Source organism: Aedes albopictus, chromosome 1 (assembly GCF_035046485.1).
Source record: "Aedes albopictus strain Foshan chromosome 1, AalbF5, whole genome shotgun sequence".
NCBI lineage: Eukaryota > Metazoa > Arthropoda > Insecta > Diptera > Culicidae > Aedes > Aedes albopictus.
Window position 1 is genome coordinate 127,282,227 of NC_085136.1, and position 23,201 is coordinate 127,305,427.

The 23,201-nt window shown below is 42.1% G+C and overlaps 1 protein-coding gene across 1 annotated transcript; it reads left to right on the forward strand.

Annotated features, from left to right (window-relative positions):
* Positions 1–822: 822 nt before the first annotated feature.
* LOC109403544 (uncharacterized) lies at positions 823–13,465 on the forward strand. The gene is made up of 2 exons (XM_029864913.2): positions 823–1,216; positions 6,899–13,465. The coding sequence occupies exons 1-2, from the start codon at positions 1,195–1,197 to the stop codon at positions 9,088–9,090; spliced, it is 2,214 nt and encodes a 737-aa protein (XP_029720773.2). The 5' UTR covers positions 823–1,194; the 3' UTR covers positions 9,091–13,465.
* Positions 13,466–23,201: the final 9,736 nt, after the last annotated feature.

Below are 23,201 nucleotides of genomic sequence, written 5' to 3' on the forward strand. Positions count from 1 at the left end.
ACATACACACATGATCATAAGTAAATACGTTTCGCTAGAGATCGGCCGCGTTTTTCTATTGCAGTTGTCCGAAACCTTTACCGTTCGCTCCGTTTGTTCTCCGGTTCTGCGCACCTGCTGGTCGTTCCAATCCATCAATAGCGTGTACGCGATCATACACGCACAGGTGTATTAACTGATATGTTGCTCCTTTATCTGCCGTATTAAACGCATGAACAAATGATGAGACTCAAATTATTCTACCAATATTTGGCTAGAACGATCCATTAGAAAAATACCAATAGCGACTTACCTGCGATCCTGATAACGACTATGCACGAGAAAACTTCAATGTTTATTGTCGGTCGTAGCATTGGCGCAGTTTTGCGCAATACGCAATTGGTAGAAAAATAAAACCTCCGCATATTGTTTCGATCCATACTTCCCTGCATTTCAGCCATGACACTCTCGTTGTGTTGTCTTTACTAGCTACCACCGTTTCCTACTGACTGTAACTGCTTGAGTAGTGCCCTTATTAATTTCGAATGTATGAGCTGCTGAAATAGCAGTTGAGACAAGGCGGATAAAAAATGCTGTTCATTGGCAACGCTTCCCATAAAACAAAAACAGGAAACTTTTGGAAAAAATGCATCCAAATGCCGCTATTAATTACAAATTTAATTTAATCAAGGTTGGGTAGTGTCGTACAGCTGGCAATATAGCGTCTCGTTGAAATCGTTTCTGTCAGCCACATTACGCAAACTCCACATAATTCTATTCGTCCCCAAAAATCGCCCACGGTTCAACCTCCGCAGCATCCCAACCCGCAACTCCAAGATAAATTAACTTTATCACAGAAATTTCATCCCGATTGAATCAAACTTTGCGATAATGGTAACACTTTTTGCCCTTATCTTACTTACACTTACAGACAGACAACGTCCATTCCGAGCCGGTGCTGCTGGTAGTGGAGGTGGCCGTCCGTTGCAGTTCATGTCGCAGCACTGACCAGCCAGCCAGCAGCAGGACCAACCAAACGACCGAACGACCATCACAATAGCCAGAGACGGCCAAGGGCGATGGTGGTGGTGGTGGTGGTGGTGGTGATGACCGAACGGCTCTCATCCTAGGCGACCACGGCGACGGAGAAAGGAGAAACTTTTTAATGGAAACGCCAAGTGCAACTTTATCGTTCAACTATGTTTAATCGCCAAAATGATACAGTTCTGCTTAACAGGTGAGTTTTTTCTTCATTCAGAATTAAGGGGAAACTGAGGTTTTGAATCAAACTTGAGTTAGTTAAAAAAAGTCAGTAGCGCACAAAATTCAATGGAACATGTAAATAAGTCCAATAAGTCCAACAAAATGCAAAGATTTGGATCCTATTTAGGTATTTTATTTGAAAAGATTATTACATTGATTTTGATTTAAAAAAATAACAATGCAAATACTTCCAATTAAGTTTTCAACTTGTAGATAAAATTCTAATACACCAATATGTACTACATTATCTCAATTGATGATAAAGGTCACATAATATAAAAATAAGTTAACAAAACAAATATCTGTTGATTAGAGTAAAGTGGGGCAAAAGTTCGAGTGGGGCAAGAGTTTCTTTTGAAGTTTTTGAGCTCAATTCAAATTATTTATTCCGGGTGTCAAGGTTGTTCGAACCCTTTTTGAAAAAGAGTCTTTCACTCCAAAAATTATGAAAATTGATCTTAATTTCGAAAAGTTATGACAAAATGTTGGTTTTTGATCAAAAAATCATAACATGCAATGGTCCTTCCAACGCATGCAATGGATTTGTAATGAAATCGACTACGATATTTTATTTTGGGGCGTAACTAGGTTTATTTTGAAGATGCTTTAGCATGTATAACTTTTTGCAAAAAAGATTTGGAAACCATATTTTACACATAGTGGGGCAAAAGTTTGAATTGTGGGGCAAAAATTCGAGTCATGTGGCAACTTTAGGTAAAAACCTAAAATTCTGCAAAATGTACATAGTATCTCTAAGAGTGATGGAATTAGTAAGAAAATTCGATTAAAGTTGAGAAAAGATGTTGTTTTGTCTGAATTTGACGGAAAATCACTAATTTTTGGTGTAGTAAATTTAACCCTGATTTGGGTAAAATCCAGATCAAACTTTAAAGTGTTTTCCAGTTCCAACATCAAATATCAAGTGGTTTCAGGTACTCTTATTACCAAACTGTCAAAATAGTGTGCTACGGCTAGCGAAATTCCACAAACACTAAATTCGAACTTTTGCCCCAGTGGTGGGGCAAGAGTTCGAATAAAACACACATATACAAAAAGTGTTGTAACTCAAAATTGAAAAGACATTTGGCGCATCTTTGTTCAGCAAAATTTTAGCTCATGGATGATAGAATCACCACACGGTATTTCTTTATTTTTATCCGCTTCGATTTTTTGAAATAAGTTGAATTTTCATCTAGGGTCGAACTTTTGCCCCACCTTACTCTATTTGTTCTACTCAAGATTAGATGTGTTGGAAGCGATGCGACTGGAAAACTCTAGTAGGCTATGATTAGTCGATATGTCATTAATTATATACGTAAAATAAAAATGTATTCATTGTGTTCTTGCCCTCTGTAGAAGAAGGTTTTTCACTACTACGACTAAGGCCCTCCTCCCATAGGTTATGTGCCCAGGGAAGATCACAAGGTCAAGGTCGACATATTGTTAATCCGGGAGAATTTGTGGAAGCTCGTGTCGGAGGCCGCCCCTACCCATCCGACGGACGCTTGGAAGGAAGGTGATGCGAAGGCCCGGGCTACAATCGCCCTTCTGGTGGACGATTGCCAACATCCGCTGATTAGAAACTGCAAGACCGCGAAGGCTACGTGGGGTGAAATGAAGAAGAACCATTAGAAAACGACAATGACGAAAGGTATCCCTGTTGAAGAAACTTTGCAAGGCGAAGAACAACGAAAACGTGGACATGGAAGGCCACTTGTTCCTGATGGAAGAACTTTTCTCCAGTCTGGCGAACTTGATCACGGCGATGGAGACCCGTGAAGACAAGGACCTGACCATGGAGCTAATTAAGGGTAAATTACTGGACGTAGCGCAAAAGAGAATGGAGAAGACCCGTCAAGGCGAAGCCATCCTGCGTGTCGGTACCGAGGAGACGCCCATCGTCTGCCATCAAGGTCGGAAGTCAGGCCACATGAAGCGTGACTGTCCGATGGTGATGAAGAAAGAAGGTTCGTCCACGTTTGCATGACGAGGAGGTACTCATCAGAAGCCCAAGCCGAAGGGGAAGACAGCATAAACCACACCGTTTGCGTTCACGGCATCCTAAAACCGAAAGCAGTTGAAGACGTGGATAATCGTTTCCGGTGCTACTGCCCATATGTGTTGCGATCAATCGTTTTTCAAGGACCTGAAGCAAAGTTCTGGCGTGACCATCGCTCTAGCTGACGGCAACGAAACGGATGTCCAGGGAGTAGGAATCGGTCGTCTGTTCTGCTACGATGACAACTGAGACTAACAAGAAATCATCCTCCGCAATGTCTTCTATGTTCCAGAATAGGACACAACCAGTGAAGTACTAGATTGAAAGTAGTGAGCTGGATTTTTGTATGGTGAGATGATCAATTCTTCATTTCTGTGATAAAACGATGCAAACAGCGTGGGTTATATGATTTCTTCGCTTATTTGATGCTGTTTGAGCAAAAGTTTGGGTAACTGTGTTGTTGTATTATTCATTTCTTGCAACTAGAACAACACAGTTACTCAAACTTTTGCTCTAACATCATCAAATTATCCAAGAAATCGTATAACCCACGCTGTTTGCACCATTTTATCACAGAAATGAAGAATTGATTATTTCGTCATACAGAAATACAGCTCACAACTTTCAATCTAGTACTTCACTGATAACGTCCTATTGGAATCTAACTTGGTGTCTGTCGGAAGCCTAGTCAACAAGGGAGCAGAAGTGACGTTCACGAAATCTCGAGGCTGCGTGATTCAGTATGGAAGCGTTGTTGCGTCAGTAGCGCACAAGGTTGGAGGATTATACCAACTGAAGACCTGTATCGAGCGAAGCATGAAGGTTGCACATCATACGAAGGATTGCATTCATTCGTGGCATCGTAAACTAGGACATCGGGATCCGGAAGCGATCCAACGAGTTGTTCGTGAAGGTTTGGCGAAGGGCGTATTCTTCAAGAAATGTGACGTCTACCAGACCTGTGAGTACTGCGCTGAAGGGAAGATCGCACGGAAGCCGTACCCGAGAAAGACGGAGCGACAATCGAAGAAGATTCTGGAGCTGGGACCGATGAATACTGTGACGCCGGGCGGATCAAGATATCTCCTGACACTCATAGACGATTACAGCCGCTATAGGGGAGCCTGAGGAGACTTGATCCCTGTGGAGACTTGTTCCCCCCATATTTGCTTGGAATCAAAAACATTTTTCTTCTAGCATAATTTTTCCAAAACTACTCCTGGACAAACGACTATATTTTGGCTATAAGTGATTTCGATTGTACATTGCATTATTTTTTAACGGCTGTGGTTTGTTTTCAGTCCTTCAGAAATCTTTTAGGCGATTCCGAAAAATCTCAATAACTTTGTGAAAATTGAACCAAATCGTGTCAAAATTTCACAGCACATAGTTTGAATAAAGTACTTTCAAACTTATTTATTCAAATAAGGCTGTTGTTAACACATTTTAATTAATTCAGCTTAGTATACACAACAGTGACATGGGGAGACTTGATCCCTCGATTATTACACACTTTATACATGTGAAAAATAAAATTCTATTCGGAAGCTTCTATTTACTTGGAATTCTAGTATATTCAACGATAAAATGTGTCAGATAATTATAACTTTGGTACAAACCAAGAAAAGGGGGATCAAGTCTCCCCATTTTGAAAATACGGCATATCCTTAAAAATTTAAGGAAATCTTACAATTTCAAACACTTCATCGAAAATACAAGAAAACTCGAAAAGAAAATGAATAGGAAGACTCTGGAATTATTTTCCCTTTAAATAAACCATGTGCTCAAAGGGGGATCAAGTGTCACCCATTTTTGAAAAATGCATCATAAGACATGCCTTAATGAGCACACAGTTTTGAAAACTTTAACAATAATTCAAAGGCCTTCTGTTGTGTATTAACTTGCAATAGATGTTTACCTGCCATTTTGTACGGAAATCGGATCTAGTTTTGTGTTTCAAGATCCGCGAAGTTCAGATAAAGTACCAAACGGAACTTTCTGGCTGCTTAAGAGGCTAACGATGAGCCTTGCTGGAACTTCGGGCACAAGTTCCGGCAGGGCTCATTTTTAGCCTCTTAAGCAGCCAGAAAGTTCAATTCAGAACTTTATCTGAGCTTCGCAGAACTTTAAAGCTGCTTAAGATGCTACTCGGAACTTTGTCGGAACTTTCAAGTTCATAGAAGTTCAGTTGTTTTGAAACACATTTGTGTTTCTGCATGAATTTTGTCAAAGTTCTGTCAGAAGCTGCTTAGAAGGCTATCCAGCCTACTAGCGTAGGCGGAACCGAACATGGCCGGATCCATCTGGATACATAGTAATATTTTACGATAGATAGGAATACCTTCTAGGTGGTGGAGGAATTCGTCTACTTCGGATCCTTACTGACGGCTGACAACAACGTGAGACGTGAAATTCGAAGGCGCATCATCAACGGAAGTCGAGCCTACTACGGGCTCCACAAGAAGCTGCGGTTTAAAAAAAAATCACCCACGCATCAAATGCACCATGTTCAAAACGCTGATAAGACCGGTGGTCCTCTATGGACACGAGACACGAGACAATCTTCGGCGGTGTGCAGGAAAACGGTGTGTGGCGGAGAAGGATGAACCACGAGCTCGCTGCACTTTACGGCGAACCCAGCATCCAGAAGGTGGCCAAAGCCGGAAGGATACGATGAGTAGGGCATGTTGCAAGAATGTTGGACAACAACCCTGCAAAGCTGGTGTTCGCGACAGATCCGGTTGGCGTGGAGCACAGAAAGCATGATGGACGGATCAGGTGGAGCGTGACTTGGCGAGCATCGGGCGTGACTAAAGATGCAGAACGGCAGCCATGAACCGTGTATTATGGAGAAATATTGTTGATTCAGTTTTAAATTTGAATTAAATCTTGAATTTTATGTAATACTTAATAAATGAAAAAATGTATAAACTCAATTTGCTAATTCCATGGAACTCCACTCATTTAGCTCAACTCTCCTCTACATCCTGTCCATTCCGGGCTCTGCATTGTCATTTCCCATCGGTTCTTAGCGAAGCAAAAGTTTTCATCCTGCCAGACCGGCCGGCGATGGTCCGGTGCGGTCCAGTCCGATCCGCAGCGCCGGACTAAGGCTTCCACCACCCTTCCACCGAAGTATTGCACACGAAATGGCATCTCAATGTGACACTTGGTCGGATGTCTTTCCTTTCTTGTGAAAAATTTTTCATTCATGCTCGGAAACGGGTGACGTCAAGTCAACCAACAACGCTACGGTCCGGTCGTCGTCGCCGGACAGGATGAACAGATTACACGCTTTTCCCTAGGGAAGGCATGGGACATTGAATGTGCATGTATGTGCGGGTATGGTGTTTGCCCAGAATTGATGAAAGTAAATCTCCGATAAGGCGGATTTGATTTCAAAGTAGCAGGATGATCTGTGACAGAGAAAACGGCGGAACTGGGTGCACGGTCTGGAACCTTGTGCACTGCGAAAGTTTTCACTTCATTGAATAAGTTATTAGATGTAAAGCCGCTGATGGCATTCTTTTGCGATACTGGATGTAGTAAAAGATGAAAAGATTTCGCTTGTTAGCGGATTAATTCAAACATTATTTCTGCTCTCTCGTATTTGACTTCGATAAGTAATAATCTCTCTCTATTTTTTTCCCATTCCAGTGCTACTTTTCCTAGTCTCACCGGTGCTCAGTGTTGACTGGACGGCGAGCTGTCCGGCCAGTTGCATCTGCAAGTGGTCCAGCGGAAAGAAATCGGCCCTCTGCAACAATCTCACCATTTCATCGATCCCGGCGAACCTGTCCACCGAGCTGCAGGTGCTGGTGCTGAACGACAACAACATCGCGTACCTCAACCGGGAAGAGTTCACCAGCTTGGGCTTGGTGAACCTGCAGAAGATCCACCTGAAGCACTCCCGGGTGAAGTACGTTCACCGGGAGGCTTTCACCAATCTGAAGATCCTGATCGAGGTGGATCTGAGCGAGAATGAGATCGAATCGTTGGATAAGCAAACCTTCGCCGGTAACAATAGGTTAAGGATAATTTATTTGTACAGTAATCCGTTAAAGCACTTGGTGTCGGATCAGTTCCCAGTGTTACCATATCTGAGGAACATCGATCTGCACAATTGTCAGCTGAATAGCATAGCCGAAACGGCATTCTCCAACTTGGAGTTGTTGGAATTCCTGGACTTGACGAAGAATCAGCTGGAATATTTGCCGCACTACGTGTTCAACCATATGAAGAACCTGAAGACGCTGCTGCTGGAGGAGAATCCTTGGAACTGTGACTGCCACCTGCGAGATTTCCGAGGGTGGTATTTGAACAATTCACTAAACAGGAGAAGCTTACAGTGCCATCGACCGTTCAGTTTGAAGGGCCTAACGTGGGAGTCGGTGGAGACGGACCAATTCGGGTGCGTTCCACACGTGGAGGTGTTCCGAGATAATGCCGATGACATTGAGGATTTGGGGGCGAACATTACCTATCGCTGCTTGGTTTATGGGGATCCGGAGCCATCAGCGACGTGGGATCTCAACGGGAAGATAGTGGATCAGGAGCTGGTGGAAACGGAGCGGGTCACAAGGATCGGTGAGCAGACGATCATATGGAGTAATCTGACGATACTGAACATCACCAGTAACGATTCGGGGTACTACACGTGCACTGCCAGCAACAAGATCGGATTCGAAAGCAAGAACTTCAGTTTGATACTGCCGGAGGTGGTGGAACGGGTGATCATCAAGACACCGGAGACATTTTGGTACTTTGGGTTGATTCTGGGAATTTTCGGGACGATATTTGGATTGCTTTCGTTGTCCGTGGTGATCTGCTTATGTAAGAGAAAGTTCCGAACACGGCGAAGAAAGAAGAATATCAAAAGTAGCGTAAGTTTCAACGACCAAGAGAAGAAACTGCTCGATTTGAGTATAACGACCAACGAGCGACAGGAGTTCAGTGCGAGTGACGTGATGACTCCTTCGACGAAGACGGATTCCACGATAGCGATGGAACCGGTGCAGATAACCATCGAGTCGATAGCGGCTAAACGGGAAGAATTCCCGCTAAACGTGGGGGTATTTCCACCGCCGCCGGAGTTTTGCTCCCAGATGGTCCCGAATCCAGCGTACGGCAACATCTTCATTTCCGTATCGGTGACGCAGGATGCGTTGGACAATCCCGATCTGAACATGTATCCCGATTTATTGAACATTCCAAATCGAGCGAAAGGAAAGCTGATTCCGGTGAATGTGTCTTCGTATGCGACGCTGCCTCGGAAGAACCGACCAGCTCTGACGGCGTCATCTTCCGCCTGTAGTAGTCAACCGCCCTCGCTAACGGCGGTTGCTCCTCCAACGATTCCAACGCAACATTCCACCGCGTCGACCAGTGGTGTGATAGCGCCGGTGGAAACCCTCCAGCTGCAGGACAGTATCGTCAATTACTCGAACATCGAAGAGTCGTGCGAGATCACCGGTCTCAACAACAATCCGGCTGCCATGTGCCAGGAGTGCAGCAAACTTATCAACTCCTCCGCCAAAATGAACGTCAGGTTCAGCAAAGCTGAGCTGGTCAACAGGTGCGAAAACAGCTTCCCATGCTTGAAGTACGACAACATGGGCCGACGGTACACTGCGAGTGGTAACTCCACAATGTCCCTACCGGAGGAGAATCGCCAGGTTGTGCTGGAGCAGGAGAGTATATTCATCAAGCAGGAGATTGAACCGATCAAGGAAATCCCGACGCCTCCGCTAGCACCAGCGACTCCGACCGGTTCGGGACTCAGCCCTGGACCTTCCGGACTCGGCCCGGCCGCTGTATTCGTGACAGGAAACGATTTTGTCTCGCTGTAGTGCCCCTCCCAAATCCACGCGATAGTACAAACTTCATCATCCCCTCAGAACCCATCCTCCCCACAAGCGTATGCATGGATCCTAAGTTGACAACGCAGACGGAACCGGTGGTGCAGCCTAGAAAAGAAATAAGGGCAATGCCCTTTGGAAGCGATCGCCTGTTTTATAGATGCCACAGAGAGTAAAAAAACATAAACGAACCACAAAGTGTGATATAACGAACCTAATTACAGTTAAGGTACACCATAATCAATATGAACTACGAGCTATAGAGAAAAAGAGTCGCATTTTTTCCTTCCTACAGAAAAAAAACATTTAGCTAAAACAAACACACTCACTCTAGCTGACAACAGGTACTCGAAACTATAGAAATCCACAAAATTGAACTACTACCACTATACGGAAACCATAGCGCCTACCGCGAATCAAACTGGGAAAAGTTAACCGAAATAGTCAATCGAAACAGATAGTTCAATTGATGACAGAAAAAAAACACATGCATACACATTTCCATACATTTCAGGTGGCTTGTGCAACAGAATATTTCATTTGTAAGAAAGAATTAGTGAGACAAGTATGAGTAGGAGTTTATCACATTTTCTGGCATTGCATTTCCGGGGATCCGATTTCCCGAGAAGAAGGAAACACTTCCTATGCTGTTGAACTATTGAAATTGCTTGAACTATTGGAATCAGAGATGGCTCATTCCAGAAAACAAATTTTAAGGAATGATACTATCATTAAGTCACATTGCATATTTCTGATAAATATGTATACTTTGTAGAGGATTCTGAGCGATAGAAGATTGCGGTTTCAGGTAGCGAAAAGAAATTCACCACTTGGTAGATCGGATGCCAATCTAGGTAAAAATTCAGAGAGCATTAGGCAGATTTTTCAGCAGGGTTGTGCAATTTCAGGATTGCTAATGCCTAACGACACTCACTCTGATTCTCACTTCAAACGACAAACACCGTCCATCAAAACAGAATCAAACTATGCCAAAGCAATTCAAGCTAACACCGACAAAATCCATCAGCAATGATCGTTTCTTCTGCTCTAAGCACACGATAAAACACGAAACTTTGTCTGCTTGATTTTTTTCTTTTACGACTTATATTCATATTTTTCTCTCGTTTGTCGGATGAAGATCACCGCGTCTAGATTTTAGAACTATTGTGATATTCCCTTTTGCTGTGGTAACATGTTTGTCCTGAGATACCTTGGTATCAACTGAACTCAAGGCTACCTATTATGTATTGATGAACAGAGATCCTGAGTTACAGTATGTGATTCCCCCATTCTGGCTAGATTATAAAGTCAACCACGTCCTTGGGAGACAAGAGCATCCATATTTATCAGGTATCAGGTATCATAAGGCCGGCTCCAGAGGCACGTTATCCTCCATTTGGGACATTCGTGCCATCGCCATACATGTTAGCCTATTTCATCATTTACTTGAGGGAGAAAGGGACAAGGAATGGAATGGGATTAGGAAAGGGTACCCTTCCCGATCAGCCTAGATAGCTGTGTAGTGTCTGTAGCGGTTAGTTTAACTGGCTAAGAATAGCACTACGGACCGCCTGTTCCAGTGGTAGGAATCCACTAATCAGTTGACCCCTAATTCATGGTGTTATGCGGCTTTACGCTTACCGTGCCTAGGAATGAATGGTTAGGGGGGTCTTATAAAAACCTAATCGCAAACGGAGCCTGTGGAGTACCAGGGCGCCCTCCACAGTATTTGCCCTTACTGTGCTAACCGGAGCAATAGCGTGGTGGACCTTGTGTTTCTCCGAGACAATCAGCTGCCCTTCTTCAATATCATACTTGAGGCTGAATAAGGGCGGGATTATGAAGATGTTATTAATTAGTTTAAATTTTCACCTATATGGTTTCGCATTATGCGTTTTACACAGTGTATCCTGTGCATCCTCGCCTTTGGCGCACTCAAATCGATACCGATCTGGCTTTATTGTTGCTGTGATTGTTAAGAGTTTAATCTTGCCTAGTTTGGGTAGTGGCTACGGTTAGGATAGCTCAGATCAATCTTCAGCACAAAAGAACAGCAACGATTAATCTTTGTAGACTTATGCAAAATGGTACAGCCCAAGTGGCGTTAGTCCAAGAACCTTACTTTCGTAAGGGGAATTTCTATCTAGGAAACCTTGTGAATCCGCTGTTTGCTACTTTCAGTAAAAATGAAATGGCAAACACACGTGTCATGCCTCGAGCATGTGTGCTTGTCAACAACGCAATCATTGCTACAGTTATCTCTGAACTAACTACCAGAGATGTATGTGCTATCACAATCGATGTATCTGTTGGAAACCTCAACAGGATATACGTTTATTGTTCGGTTTATTTACCGCATGATGAACCATCCCCTACGGATGCTTTCAAGTAAGTCATTGCATACTGCAGTTCAAAAGGCCTTCCGCTAATTGCACTAGTTTACAGCATTTTTGAACTCGGTAAGCTGATGATCGTTTTTGATATAGAATCGTGCCCTGAGCTCGAAAACCCAAAGGGAAAAAAATACAGTAGAGCGGATTTTTTTTCGACTTTCCATACAAGGTTGATGATTTTAAATCGATTTTTGTTCTATTTTTAAGCAAAGTCGCTCACTTCACACATCTCATTCTCCGTAATCAATGCTCCGATTGAGCTGAATTTTTTACTGTAACTCGCCTACATATGATATGTCAAATAAACGTTGACAAAGAATTTTTTAAATATTTTTTTCTTATCGAAAAAAACACATTTCTTCATATATTTTTGGAAAATTTGCTAAAGTTTAAGGAGAACGTCCCCAAAACTCGCCAATATCTTGAATTTCGTCAATCTGACGCAAAACCTGCTTTCAGATGATCGAATGGTACTATATTCAGCTTTTAATTTATGGAAAAAGATTTAAAATTGGTTGAATAAAACGCAAGATATTTTAATTTATTAAATTCCATATTTTAAAAAGCTGTAACACTCGATATTGAGCTAAAACTCAAAAACTGATCTACTTTTAATTTTTCAAAGCACATTTCCAAATCAGCGCTAAATTATGCTTCAAAAATTTTGGCCATTGACAGAAGTTCACGACTTTCGTTTTATTTTGAAAACTAGTGTTGTTGATAGTGATGCTAATGCTCACCATATAATCTGGGGCAGCTCAGACATTAATTTGAGAGGCTCCAGTTTGATGGAATACTTAAGTAGTACAGATCTTGGATTACTTAACATAGGCAACCGCCCAACCTTCATGGTATCTGGTAGAGAAGAAGTGTTAGACATAACGCTTTGCTCTAGCAGAATTAGTCTTGAGCTGACCAATTGGCATGTGTCAGATGAAGAATCTTTATCTGACCATCGCTACATCTTTTTTGAATATCCAAATGTTACTTCGCAAACATTGCGTTTCAGGAATCCCCGGTCAACAAACTGGGATCTTTTTACTGATTTGGTTGCGACTAAGGCACTCTAAGGATTTCCGAGTGAACGAACTTCGTTTGTCAAATGGCGATCAGACTTCCTCTGATGAGGAAGCTCTGGGATGCTTATTCAGCACACACTTCCCTGGATGTGTGGATATTACATCTTCGGATGAACCTGATGTCTTTTCTTGTAGTTATGATTCTTTAGCTTTGGCTAGGGGTATTGTAACTATAGAATCGATTGAGTGGGCTCTTAATAGCTTTGCTCCTTTCAAATCTCCTGGGGCAGATGGGATTTATCCTATTATGCTTCAGAAGGGATTTGATCATTTAAAACATGTTTTGAAAAAAATACTTGTTTGCAGTTTTGCTACAGGGTATATTCCCAAATCCTGGCGGGATATTACTGTGAAGTTTATTCCGAAAGTGGGTTGTCGTATGAAGAAGCAAAGAGCTTCAGACCTATCAGCTTGATCTCTTTTCTTCTGAAATGCTTAGAACGCATGTGGATCATCACATCCGTGATGTTCATCTGGCCAACGTGCCTCTTCATGTGAACCAACATGCCTACCAATCTGGTAAGTCCACTGTGACTCTTTTACACAAGGTTGTTTACGATATCGAGAAAGCATTCGCTCAAAAGCAATCTTGTTTGGGTGTTTACTTAGATATCGAGGGTGCCTTTGACAATGTGCCTTTCGATGCCATATTGGAAGCCGCACGGAGTCATGGTATATCTCCAATGATTTCCAATTAGATTCATCAAATGCTCAAAAACCGATATCTCTTCTCGACATTGCGTCTAGCAGGGATTAGGAAATTGAGTGTTTGTGGATGCCCCCAAGGGGGAGTCTTGTCTCCGCTTTTGTGGAATCTCGTAGCAGATACGCTATTGAGGTAACTCAATAATAGCGGTTTTCATACTTATGGTTTTGCCGACGACTATCTAGCATTGTTAGGGGACCGTTCATCAACCACGTAGACTTTTTGGGCAGAGGGGGGGGGTCTTGTCAAAGTCTACGCTCCATACAAATTTTAAAATTTTTGTATGGACGAAAGTCTACGAGGGGGGAGGGGAGGGGTCTGAGATGGTCAAAATTTGGTCTACGTGGTTTATGAACAGCCCCTAGTTGGGATGTGTATCACCACCCTTTTCGACCTGATGCAAAGCGCCCTTCAGTTGAGGGTTGGTGTCGCCAATATGGTCTTTCGGTTAATCCGAGTAAAACATCTATTGTTTTTACGAAAAGGCGACACCGTAATGGCGTTCGACCTTTGCGTCTCTTTGATTCTGAAATCGATGTGACTGAACAGGTAAAGTACTTTGGAGTCATTCTTGATTCCAAGCTTTCCTGGACACCTCACATTGAGTTCAGAATCAAGAAAGTTTGTATGGCCTTCGGGCAATGCCGGCGAACCTTTTGTTACAACTTGGGGTCTGAAACCCAAGTATATCAAATGGATCTACACAACTGTTGTTCGGCCAATATTGGCCTATGGATATCTTGTGTGGTGGCAATAGGGCGAAATGAGAACGATCCAATCAAAGTTAGGCCATCTGCAAAGGATGTGTTTAATGGCGATGTCTGGAGCGTTCTTCTTCAACTCCCACGGCAGCGCTCGAAGTTCTCTTTGACGTTGCTCCACTACACATTCATCTCAAACAAGAAGCACTTTCTTGCACTTACCGTCTACGGGTACTCGGTCTACTAGAGGAAACTCCTGTGAACCGCACATTAACACACACCTCGTTGTTTCCACTTTTGGTGAATTGGGACAAAATTGTTCTTGCTCCAAGTGATCTTACAATTGCTTGTAATTTTCCATATAGGACATATTCCACGAAATTCTCTTCCCGGGAAGAGTGGACATCTGGATATCTGGAAAGAAGTATTTCAGACGGCATCGTATGTTACACTGATGGCTCCCTTCTCGAAGGTCGAGCAGGTGCTGGTGTTTATTCTCGTGAGCTAAGGCTGTAACTGTCTTACTCACTTGATAGACAATGCACCGTTTTTCGGGCCGAAATCTTTGCTCTTATGTGCGGAGTGCAATCAGAACTTCAGCAGCACGTAATGGGCAAAGTAATATACCTACTTCTTGTGAGATATAAGATGTACTGCATAAAGCTGTGGAAAGGAGATTGATCACAGCAGGCGATATAGCGCATTTGAATGTGATGCGAACTGTCAAGCGGACAATGTTAGCATCCCTGCTTGCGTAGCAACAACTCCAGGCGTCACCCAACCGCGTTCACTCTTGCCACTTGCGAACCGACGTCAGCCTGGGTAAGTTGTGTGTGCTGCACGTGAGGGGTGATTCCATCCCAGTGAAATACCAAACTCCACACTTCTGTTCAGATAGCCAGGCTTCTATTAGAGCACTTGCTTCGGCCAACTTTAGGTCGAAGATAGTTATCGCTTGTCGAACTCAAATCGATGACCTGAATTCAGCAAACGCTGTTCACCTTCTATGGGTACCTGGTCATTCTTCCATCGCTGGAAATGAATTGGCTGATGAGTTAGCTCGCACTGGAGCATCACATAACTTCATTGGCCCTGAGCCAGCTATTCCGATATCGAAGTGTTGGGTAAAGCTTCAGATTCACACCTAGGCTGCTACTCAACACAGACAATATTGGAATAGTTTGGAGTCATGTCGTCAAACCAAATTGTATTGTACTGAGTCATCTCCAAGGGTGGCGAAGTATCTTACAAATCTGTCAAATCAGAATTGCAGCATTCTGGTCAAAGCATTGACTGGCCACTGCCGACTCAGCTACCACATGGCGAATATTCAGCAAGCTGATTCATTTGCATGTGATAGCTGTGAATCCGATTATGGAACTTCGTATCATATGATATGTAACTGTCCAGTTTTTGCGCAACTGCGTTTCCGAGTATTCGGAAAACACTTAGTGAAACTGACTTCCGAGACCTGAATATTCAGGATATTCTGTTGTTCCTAACCCGCTGTGGTAAAGAGCTATAGGCTCTCTTTCGCTTTATGCGTCATTACAGTGCCCTTTTCAGGGCGCTGTTTGAACCCATTGTGGTACGCTTATGCGTTAGTATCCTCTTCCAAGGTACTTTTCCTATTTTCCCTACCTGTCTTTATCCCCATCCTCATCCTTATTTCCTTCCTTTTCCCTCAAGTTGACGATGAAATAGGCTATTATTTTAGCGATTGCACAAATGTCCCAAATGGAGGATAACGTGCCTCTGGAGCCGGCCTTCTGATACCTGATACCTGATGAAACCGAAATGATTTGCATTACGAATTATAATACAACTGATTATTTTTTGGTAAAAAGTAGGCCATTGAGAAATTGAAACGGCTGGTACAAAGTGCGGATTTGGACAAAAAAAAAGTTTGCCAATGAATAGCTCGGATTCCTCCAAGGACATTGTATCACCCTCCAACTATACCACAAGGCAGTATATTGAGTCCAATTAACAAAAATATCAGTTGGCGGAAAAAATACCCCTCAGTTAAATACTGAGGTTGTGCTGATACTGCTGAAACAGTCAGGTTCAAGACATGCTTCACCTCAGCTGGTGCGTAAGCACAAAAGCAAAAAATAATGATATCCAAAAACCTCCTGAAGCCAAAAGTCTTACAATCGCAAAAAAATCCCCACCTACCACAAAACAACATCATCTTCTATATGCTTCAAGATCACAAGACAATCACGTTTCCGACGCTGACTAAACTCCTTTTTGATAGACACCCGCAACCCACTCTTCCCCAACTAACCGCGTCCCAAACTTTTGATAAGAAGAGTCTCCTCGTTCATACAAAAGAAGCATCATTGTCGATTCGATACGGCCATCGTATCTACTACCACCAATCGTCAAACGATCAGCCCGAGCAACCATCATTGCTGTTGCGGTGCGGTGGTGGTGATGCTTGGTTTTCCATTCACTCCACATCCACTTACATTATGTCGAGTGGGGCGTGGGCGGGAAGAAAAAAAAAACTTTTGCCATAGCGAGTTGTTGCTTCCACACAATAGGAGGGACCCTACAAACCCGTTGTTGGTAGGTAGGTATGTTCATGTGTGTTCGATAAAAACCGAAAGTGCTTTCGTGCCCAAAAAAGTGAGACGAAAAAGTTTCAAATGGTTCCGGTGCGTAAGGGAATGATGATTATTCGATGGGTGCAGAGAGACAGAAATCGATTTTGGATGGAATGGTGCTCAGTGGTAGGGGTCTCCAATTAGCCAAGTGGATAAGGCTATGAATCGCCAATCGGGAGACGGCGGGTTCGATTCCCGTTTCGGTCGGGAAAATTTGCTCGACTTCCTGGGCATAGTGTATCATTGTGCTTGCCTCACAATATACAAATTCATGCATTGGCAGGCAAAGAAAGCCATTCAATTAATAACTGTGGAAGTGCTCAAGGAACACTAAGAAGCGAGGTAGGCCAAGTCCCAGTAGGGACGTAGAGCCATGAAGAACAAGAAAAAGGTGTTCAGTGGTGTAGCCGGTAACCACTGAGTAGGAAGTTAAGGAAAACCGGTGTGTCATGCATCGAGTATGTGTGCTTGGCTACAACACAAATCTTAGTTACTCTCGCCGCTGAACTAATTACCAGTGAAATAGTATATGTATTGGTTAGACTGCGTTGTTACAGTGCTCTCATTTTCATCTTTCTTAAAACAAGAATTGAAACACAATCTCAACAGAAAATACATCTACATATTTGGTTTGTTCACCGCATGGCGAACCAATTTATTGCCTTTACCGTACACTAAGTGTATACTGGAAAGACTATATGTTCACTCCAAAAATGACTATTTGATTGATGGCCCGGAGAGTCGAGTCACATATACCAATCAACTCAGCCCGTCGAATTGAGGTGATATCTGTGTGTGTATGTGTGTGTATGTATGTGTATGTGTACAAACAAACTCACGTCACTTTTTGGCAGTAAATCTCAACCGATTTTAATGACCGATGGTTCATTCGACGGGTAACCTAGTCCTATTGTTGCCTATTGAAAATCGGTTACGATCGGACCAACCATTCCGGAGTTATGGCCATTTAGGTGTTCCGGACCGGTACCCCAGGAAGCGGTCAGATATGAAAATGCAACAATCCCATGCATGCGACACATCAAACCACGGCATTTTAATAACCCAATGAACAGTAAGCAAGAAAATATTCGCAGACCATATCTGAACCGGTAGTGTTCCGGAACCGGTTCAAGGTGTCCCGCCGGAAGTGGCCAAATATAAAAGTGAACCAAACCCATGTAAGCGACACATCAAACTGCGGCTTTTTCTATAACCTGATGAACGGAAAGCGGGAAAATAGTTTCAGACCACATCTGAACCGCTTGTGTTCCAGAACCGGTTCCGGGTGTCCCGCCGGGAGTGGCCAAATGTAAAAGTGAACCAAATCCATGTATGCGACACATCAAATCGCGACTTTTCCGATAACCTGATGAACGGTAAGAAGAAAAATAGTCCCAGACCGTATCTGAACCGGTATTGTTTCGAAACCGGTTCCGGGTGTTCCGCCGGAAGTGGCCAAATATAAAGTGAACCAAACCCATGTATGCGACACATCAAACTCGGCAAGCCTCGTTGGATAAATGTACGACTCGTGCTGAAAAAATCAACTTTTTGCAACTCGTTACATAAATAAATATTATCTGTACTAAAACAAGTCAAATAATGAAAATTTACACATTCTGTTATATTTATTAGAATTTTTTGAGCAATCAAGGGAGATAATATGCAAGTTTTGATAATTGTACTGTTGATGCAGCAATAATCCTGTTTGCTTTACATCCCCCAATCCACAAGCCCAAAATTGGCTTAATCGTAATTATCTTTTCCACTTGGCTCGCATTCATCAAATATTAGACGATTTTCTTAACTAAATTTTCTTTCGCGTATGTAAATTCCGATTCTACGTAGACAAACATGAGTTTTAATTACCATATTAAGCCGTAATCGTTTTCCCGACAGCTCATCGCTGAAGATTGTTCGTAATTTACTCAGGCTCGCCCTGGTCGTAGGCTCATCATTCCGATTCAGTATTGACAGCGTGGGGGTAACCGTACGGCTGGAAAGCGTCCAACTGTAACAAAATTTTAAAATTATGAAACCCGACAGCATACCGGAAAATGAGCTGAAATTAGAAGTTAAACACCAAAATGTGTCGACAACGGGAGCCCTAGTTTAGTCTCCAGTAGTGTGGAATGCAACTGGCTGGCATTTGATACGACGACCGTGCGAGCGTAAAACGATGTGCAATCGTTCCGGTCGAATAGCAGAAACACCCATCCTTTCTGGTTTTCTGCGTTATAATTTCCAGTGGTAGGTATCGTTAAACAAGCGCGGAGCGCAGCACGCATTGTTGGAAGTTGGAACAGCCGCGGCGATGAGAGTTTTGATACCATCATCCTGTGTAGCTACATAACCACAAAACAGCATAATCGCTACTATCACTACCGCTGATGCTGCTACTGCGTTAGTCTCCCGACATTCACAGCACACCCCACTCTTTCGGGCATAACTCATCATGGCACGGTGGGTGGTGGCGGTTGGTACCGATTCTCTGTGGCGTGGTATGTGTGTAATTAAAAGTGGTGAACATTTTGCTCCATGTTGGTATATGCTGTGCAGATAGTTTAACTTGTGGTGCAAAAAGTGGCACCATAAGTTGAGTTTTGTTCTATTTTTAAGCAAATGCTTGCTGTCGCGATGCAGAAATGGAGTGCTTCCTAGGACGACCTTTGCTATGTTTGAGAGATGAAAATATCTAGCAGAATGGCAAGAAAAACTTGTTGAAAATAAATGTATCTTAATAATGCAAATAAATAAGCACACATGGACATTGAGGTGGACTCAATAGAAAATAATGTGATCTAGATATAAACAGGCTTGACAGAAACTCCCTCGCGAGAAAATGAGGAAGCGGTTTCGGCGATTTTCTGAGGAGAACAAATCAAGCCGAACATGTCTAAAGGTCCAATCTGCAGAAGAGAGGCTCTCTTCGGTTTCCCTCTCTTTCGTTAATATCGCAGCTGTTTATTTGTATTATGATGTCTCCTTGCATTGAACGATGGTCAAAGCAATCGTCTTGTGATTTGTACTGGAAAAATAGTTGAAAAGTGTGCCATTACAGGCCAAACATGTCTAAAGGTCCTATCTGCAGAAGAGAGACTCTCTTTGGTTTCCCTCTCTTTCGTTAATATCTCAGCTGTTTATTTGTATTATGATTACCTCCTTGCATTGGTCAAAACGATGGTCAAAACAATCGTCTTTTGATTTGTACTGCAGAAATAGTTGAAAAATGTACCATTACATTGCAATAATTGAAAGAGAAAGTGAACAAAGAGAACCTCTCAAATGCAGATAGGACCTATTGAAATGTTTGGCCTGAAATAAAACTCAGAAATCACAATACGAATACTCAACAGCACCGAGCGTAAGCTTGTCGCGCAGCCAGGAGTTTGTCCAACACTCAAAACTGCTTGTTGTGTTTCTCACGTCCACTCGCACTCAAAAAGCTCTCGCGAGTTTCACTCCCATTCAAGGAAAGACTCTCGAGGCAAAAATCGCACTCTTTTATCGCTCCCTCGCAACGAGCTAGAAGCAAAACACCGCTCTAAAGCATGTTGCAAAATTCTTTTAATGTTGAAGTGAATTATCAAGCCTGGAAATAAACATTTAATTATATTTTCATTATGTCCATACTAGCCATGATTGGGAAAGCAGTGTTGCCAAAAATCCTTCGAAAGCGTGTACGATTGACATTCTCATTCATCTGCCGGGCGCGTAGATCAACAGCTTTAACTTGTGGTTACGCTTGCAATTCAAACACTTGAATTGACTTGTTTCTTCTTCCGCTGGACAAACGCTCTTGGCGTGGGAAAAACTACCATATCCATTGAGCATCCACGTGGTAATGTCTTGATCCACGACCCTACCCTTGGAACTTGCACTGTACTGTCATGGAGAAATCATAACCCAAACTTTGGCTGGTTGCCAAACTTTGGCCCAGTTCATTTTTGGACTTCTCACATCTTCTCCATACCATATATGTCCATATTGCATGGTTCTAGGGCCTAACACTTCTTAAAACAATCACCATGTTGAATTTTGACTGCCATCTTAGATTTTAGACCGCCATCTAGGATATTCTGGTCGCCATTTTTGAACTTCAGACATCTCCCCCATACCAAATATTCCCATATTGCACCACGCTTTAAAACAATCGCCTTTTTAATAGTGGTCGATATCTTGGATTTTATGTCGCCATTTTGAATTTCAGGCAGGCATAGTGGATTTTCTGGTCTCCATTGATGATCTCTACAAAAAAAATCGCACAAAAATTCTTCAACAATGCTGAAGGTTTCAAAAACTAGCACATTTGATGGGGTTTGGAACAGTTTTATATACCATCAGATCCACCGGTGCTTTTCCGGATAACTAAAATGGTCATAACTCGGGATCGCCTTGACCGATCTGGCCCATTTTCAGTATCAAACAATGCGATGAAATTCAGGCTCGACTCGTGCTAAAATCCGTAAAATCCGGTCAATGGGATGTGTCTTCAATGTGAGCGAACTTTTCTGCGCACAGACATACAAACATACACACATACAGACATCACCTCAACTCATCGAACTGAGTTGATTTGTATATGCGACTTGATTCTTCGAGCTTTCTGACAAAAAAAAAATCGTTTTTGGAGTGAATATATAGCCTTTCCAGTACACTTAGCGTATGAGAAATCAGTCTAAGTTTTCTATCATCATAAGAAAGACTTTATTTCCTGAAGTACGGTCTTTAAGCAATGCAGAAGCAGAACTTAAGGGAGACTGAGGAGACTTGATCCCTGGGGAGACTTGTTCCCCCATATTTTCTCGGAATCAAAAACAGTTTTCTTCCAGTATATTTTTTTCCAAAACGACATCTGGACAGACGAAAATATTTTGGCTACAATTGATTTTAGTTGTGTATTGCATTATTTTTTAATGGCTGATGGTTTGTTTTCAGTCTAAAATTTCACAGTACATAGTATAAATAAAGTACTATCAAACGTATTTATTCAAATAAGGCTGTTATATAAATATTTCAATTAATGTAGCGTAGTGTATACAACAGTGACATGGGGAGACTTGATCCCTCGAGGATGACACACACATTATACATGTGAAAAATAAAACTCAATTTGGAAGCCTCTATTTACTCGGAATTCTAGTATATTCAATGATAAAACGTGTCAGATAATTATTATTTTAGTACAAACCATGAAAAGGGGGATCAAGTTTCCCCATTTTCAAGATACGGCATATCCTTAACAATTTAAGGAAATCTTATAATTTAAAATACAAAGTATGCATCAAAAATGCAAGAATACTTGAAAAGAAAATGAATAGGAAGCTTCTGGAGTTATTTTCCCTTTAAATTAATCATGTGCTCAAAAGAGGATCAATTTTGACCCATTGTTGAAAAATACATCATAAGACATGCCTCCATAAAAACACAGTTTTGAAAACTTTAACAATAATTTAAAGTCCTTCTGTTGTGTATAAACTTGCAATAGATGTTTACCTGCTATTCTGTGCGAAAAATGGATCTAGTTTTGTGTGTGTTTTTTTTAAGTTACAGGCAAGAAAAAGGGATCAAGTCTCTCCAACTCTTATGGGCACCTTGACGCATAATATGAGTGTTTAAAAAGTGAAACATTCGAGCTTCATCATAATTCTCATACAAAATGAATTTCAGAAAATTCAGATTCAGATTATATATTGCCTTATGGAAATCTCTGGAAAAGCTCTTACAGGAATTCATGCAGTCACATATGGGTAACTCTCGCTGAGACCGTCCTACTATTTACATTATGTCTTTAAAAATCTTTAAGGTGGTGATTTTCTGAAAGTCCTCCTCAAAAAAGTAAGAAAAATGCATTTGGTTAATCAATTTGATGGACCCCCCGTTAGTTAGAGCCACAACCATTTTTGCGGACCCCTCGATTTTGATCAATTGTTGGCTCATTTAAACCGTTATAACTCAAAAGTTTCTATAAAAACCACCTCATAACAAAAGGTTGTTGAAAAGAGGAAGGATAGAGCTACTATTTACAGTTATAAAACATGGGTCGGCCACTTGGTCGGCCACATTGATTTTGGCCGCCATCTTGGATTTATATACCAAAACTGTTTTTTCACCATGTTGGCAACCACCGATTTTCAAAACTTTTGCGTCAATCGAAAGCGGGGACACTTTTACACAACATACTAAAAAATTAGAGATGTATCTTTTTCCTATCAAAAGATATTTGCACTTTTGTTAATCATGACTCGTTTTCTTCATACATTTCCATGCGCACCGGCAACGGCACCCAACAGCATCAGAGAATACGCCTGCATGTATACACAGTGGCACCTGCAGCCAAATTAGGGAAAATTGGAGGTTCATTCCCGTTTTAACTGTTTCTCAATGATGCGGACATTGATTTTTAAAGTTTTTTTGGTGTTTTGAAAAGCTGAAACTTTCAACTTTTCATTAGAAGATTCAGATTTCACATACAGTATCGGACAATAAAAACGCACCAAAGCCGTTTTCCCATACAAACTAGTCAACTTTAGATTACCATATCTCAGTTACTTCTGAACCGATTGTTTTCATTTTTCTGTGACGAACTACAAAACATTTCAATTTTCAAA

Excerpts from the sequence above, each read along its gene's own strand:
- LOC109403544 (XM_029864913.2), top strand. The coding sequence starts at position 1,195 with ATGATACAGTTCTGCTTAACAG. Across the intron at positions 1,217-6,898 it reads GATACAGTTCTGCTTAACAG|TGCTACTTTTCCTAGTCTCA; the intron begins GTGAGTTTTTTC and ends TTCCCATTCCAG.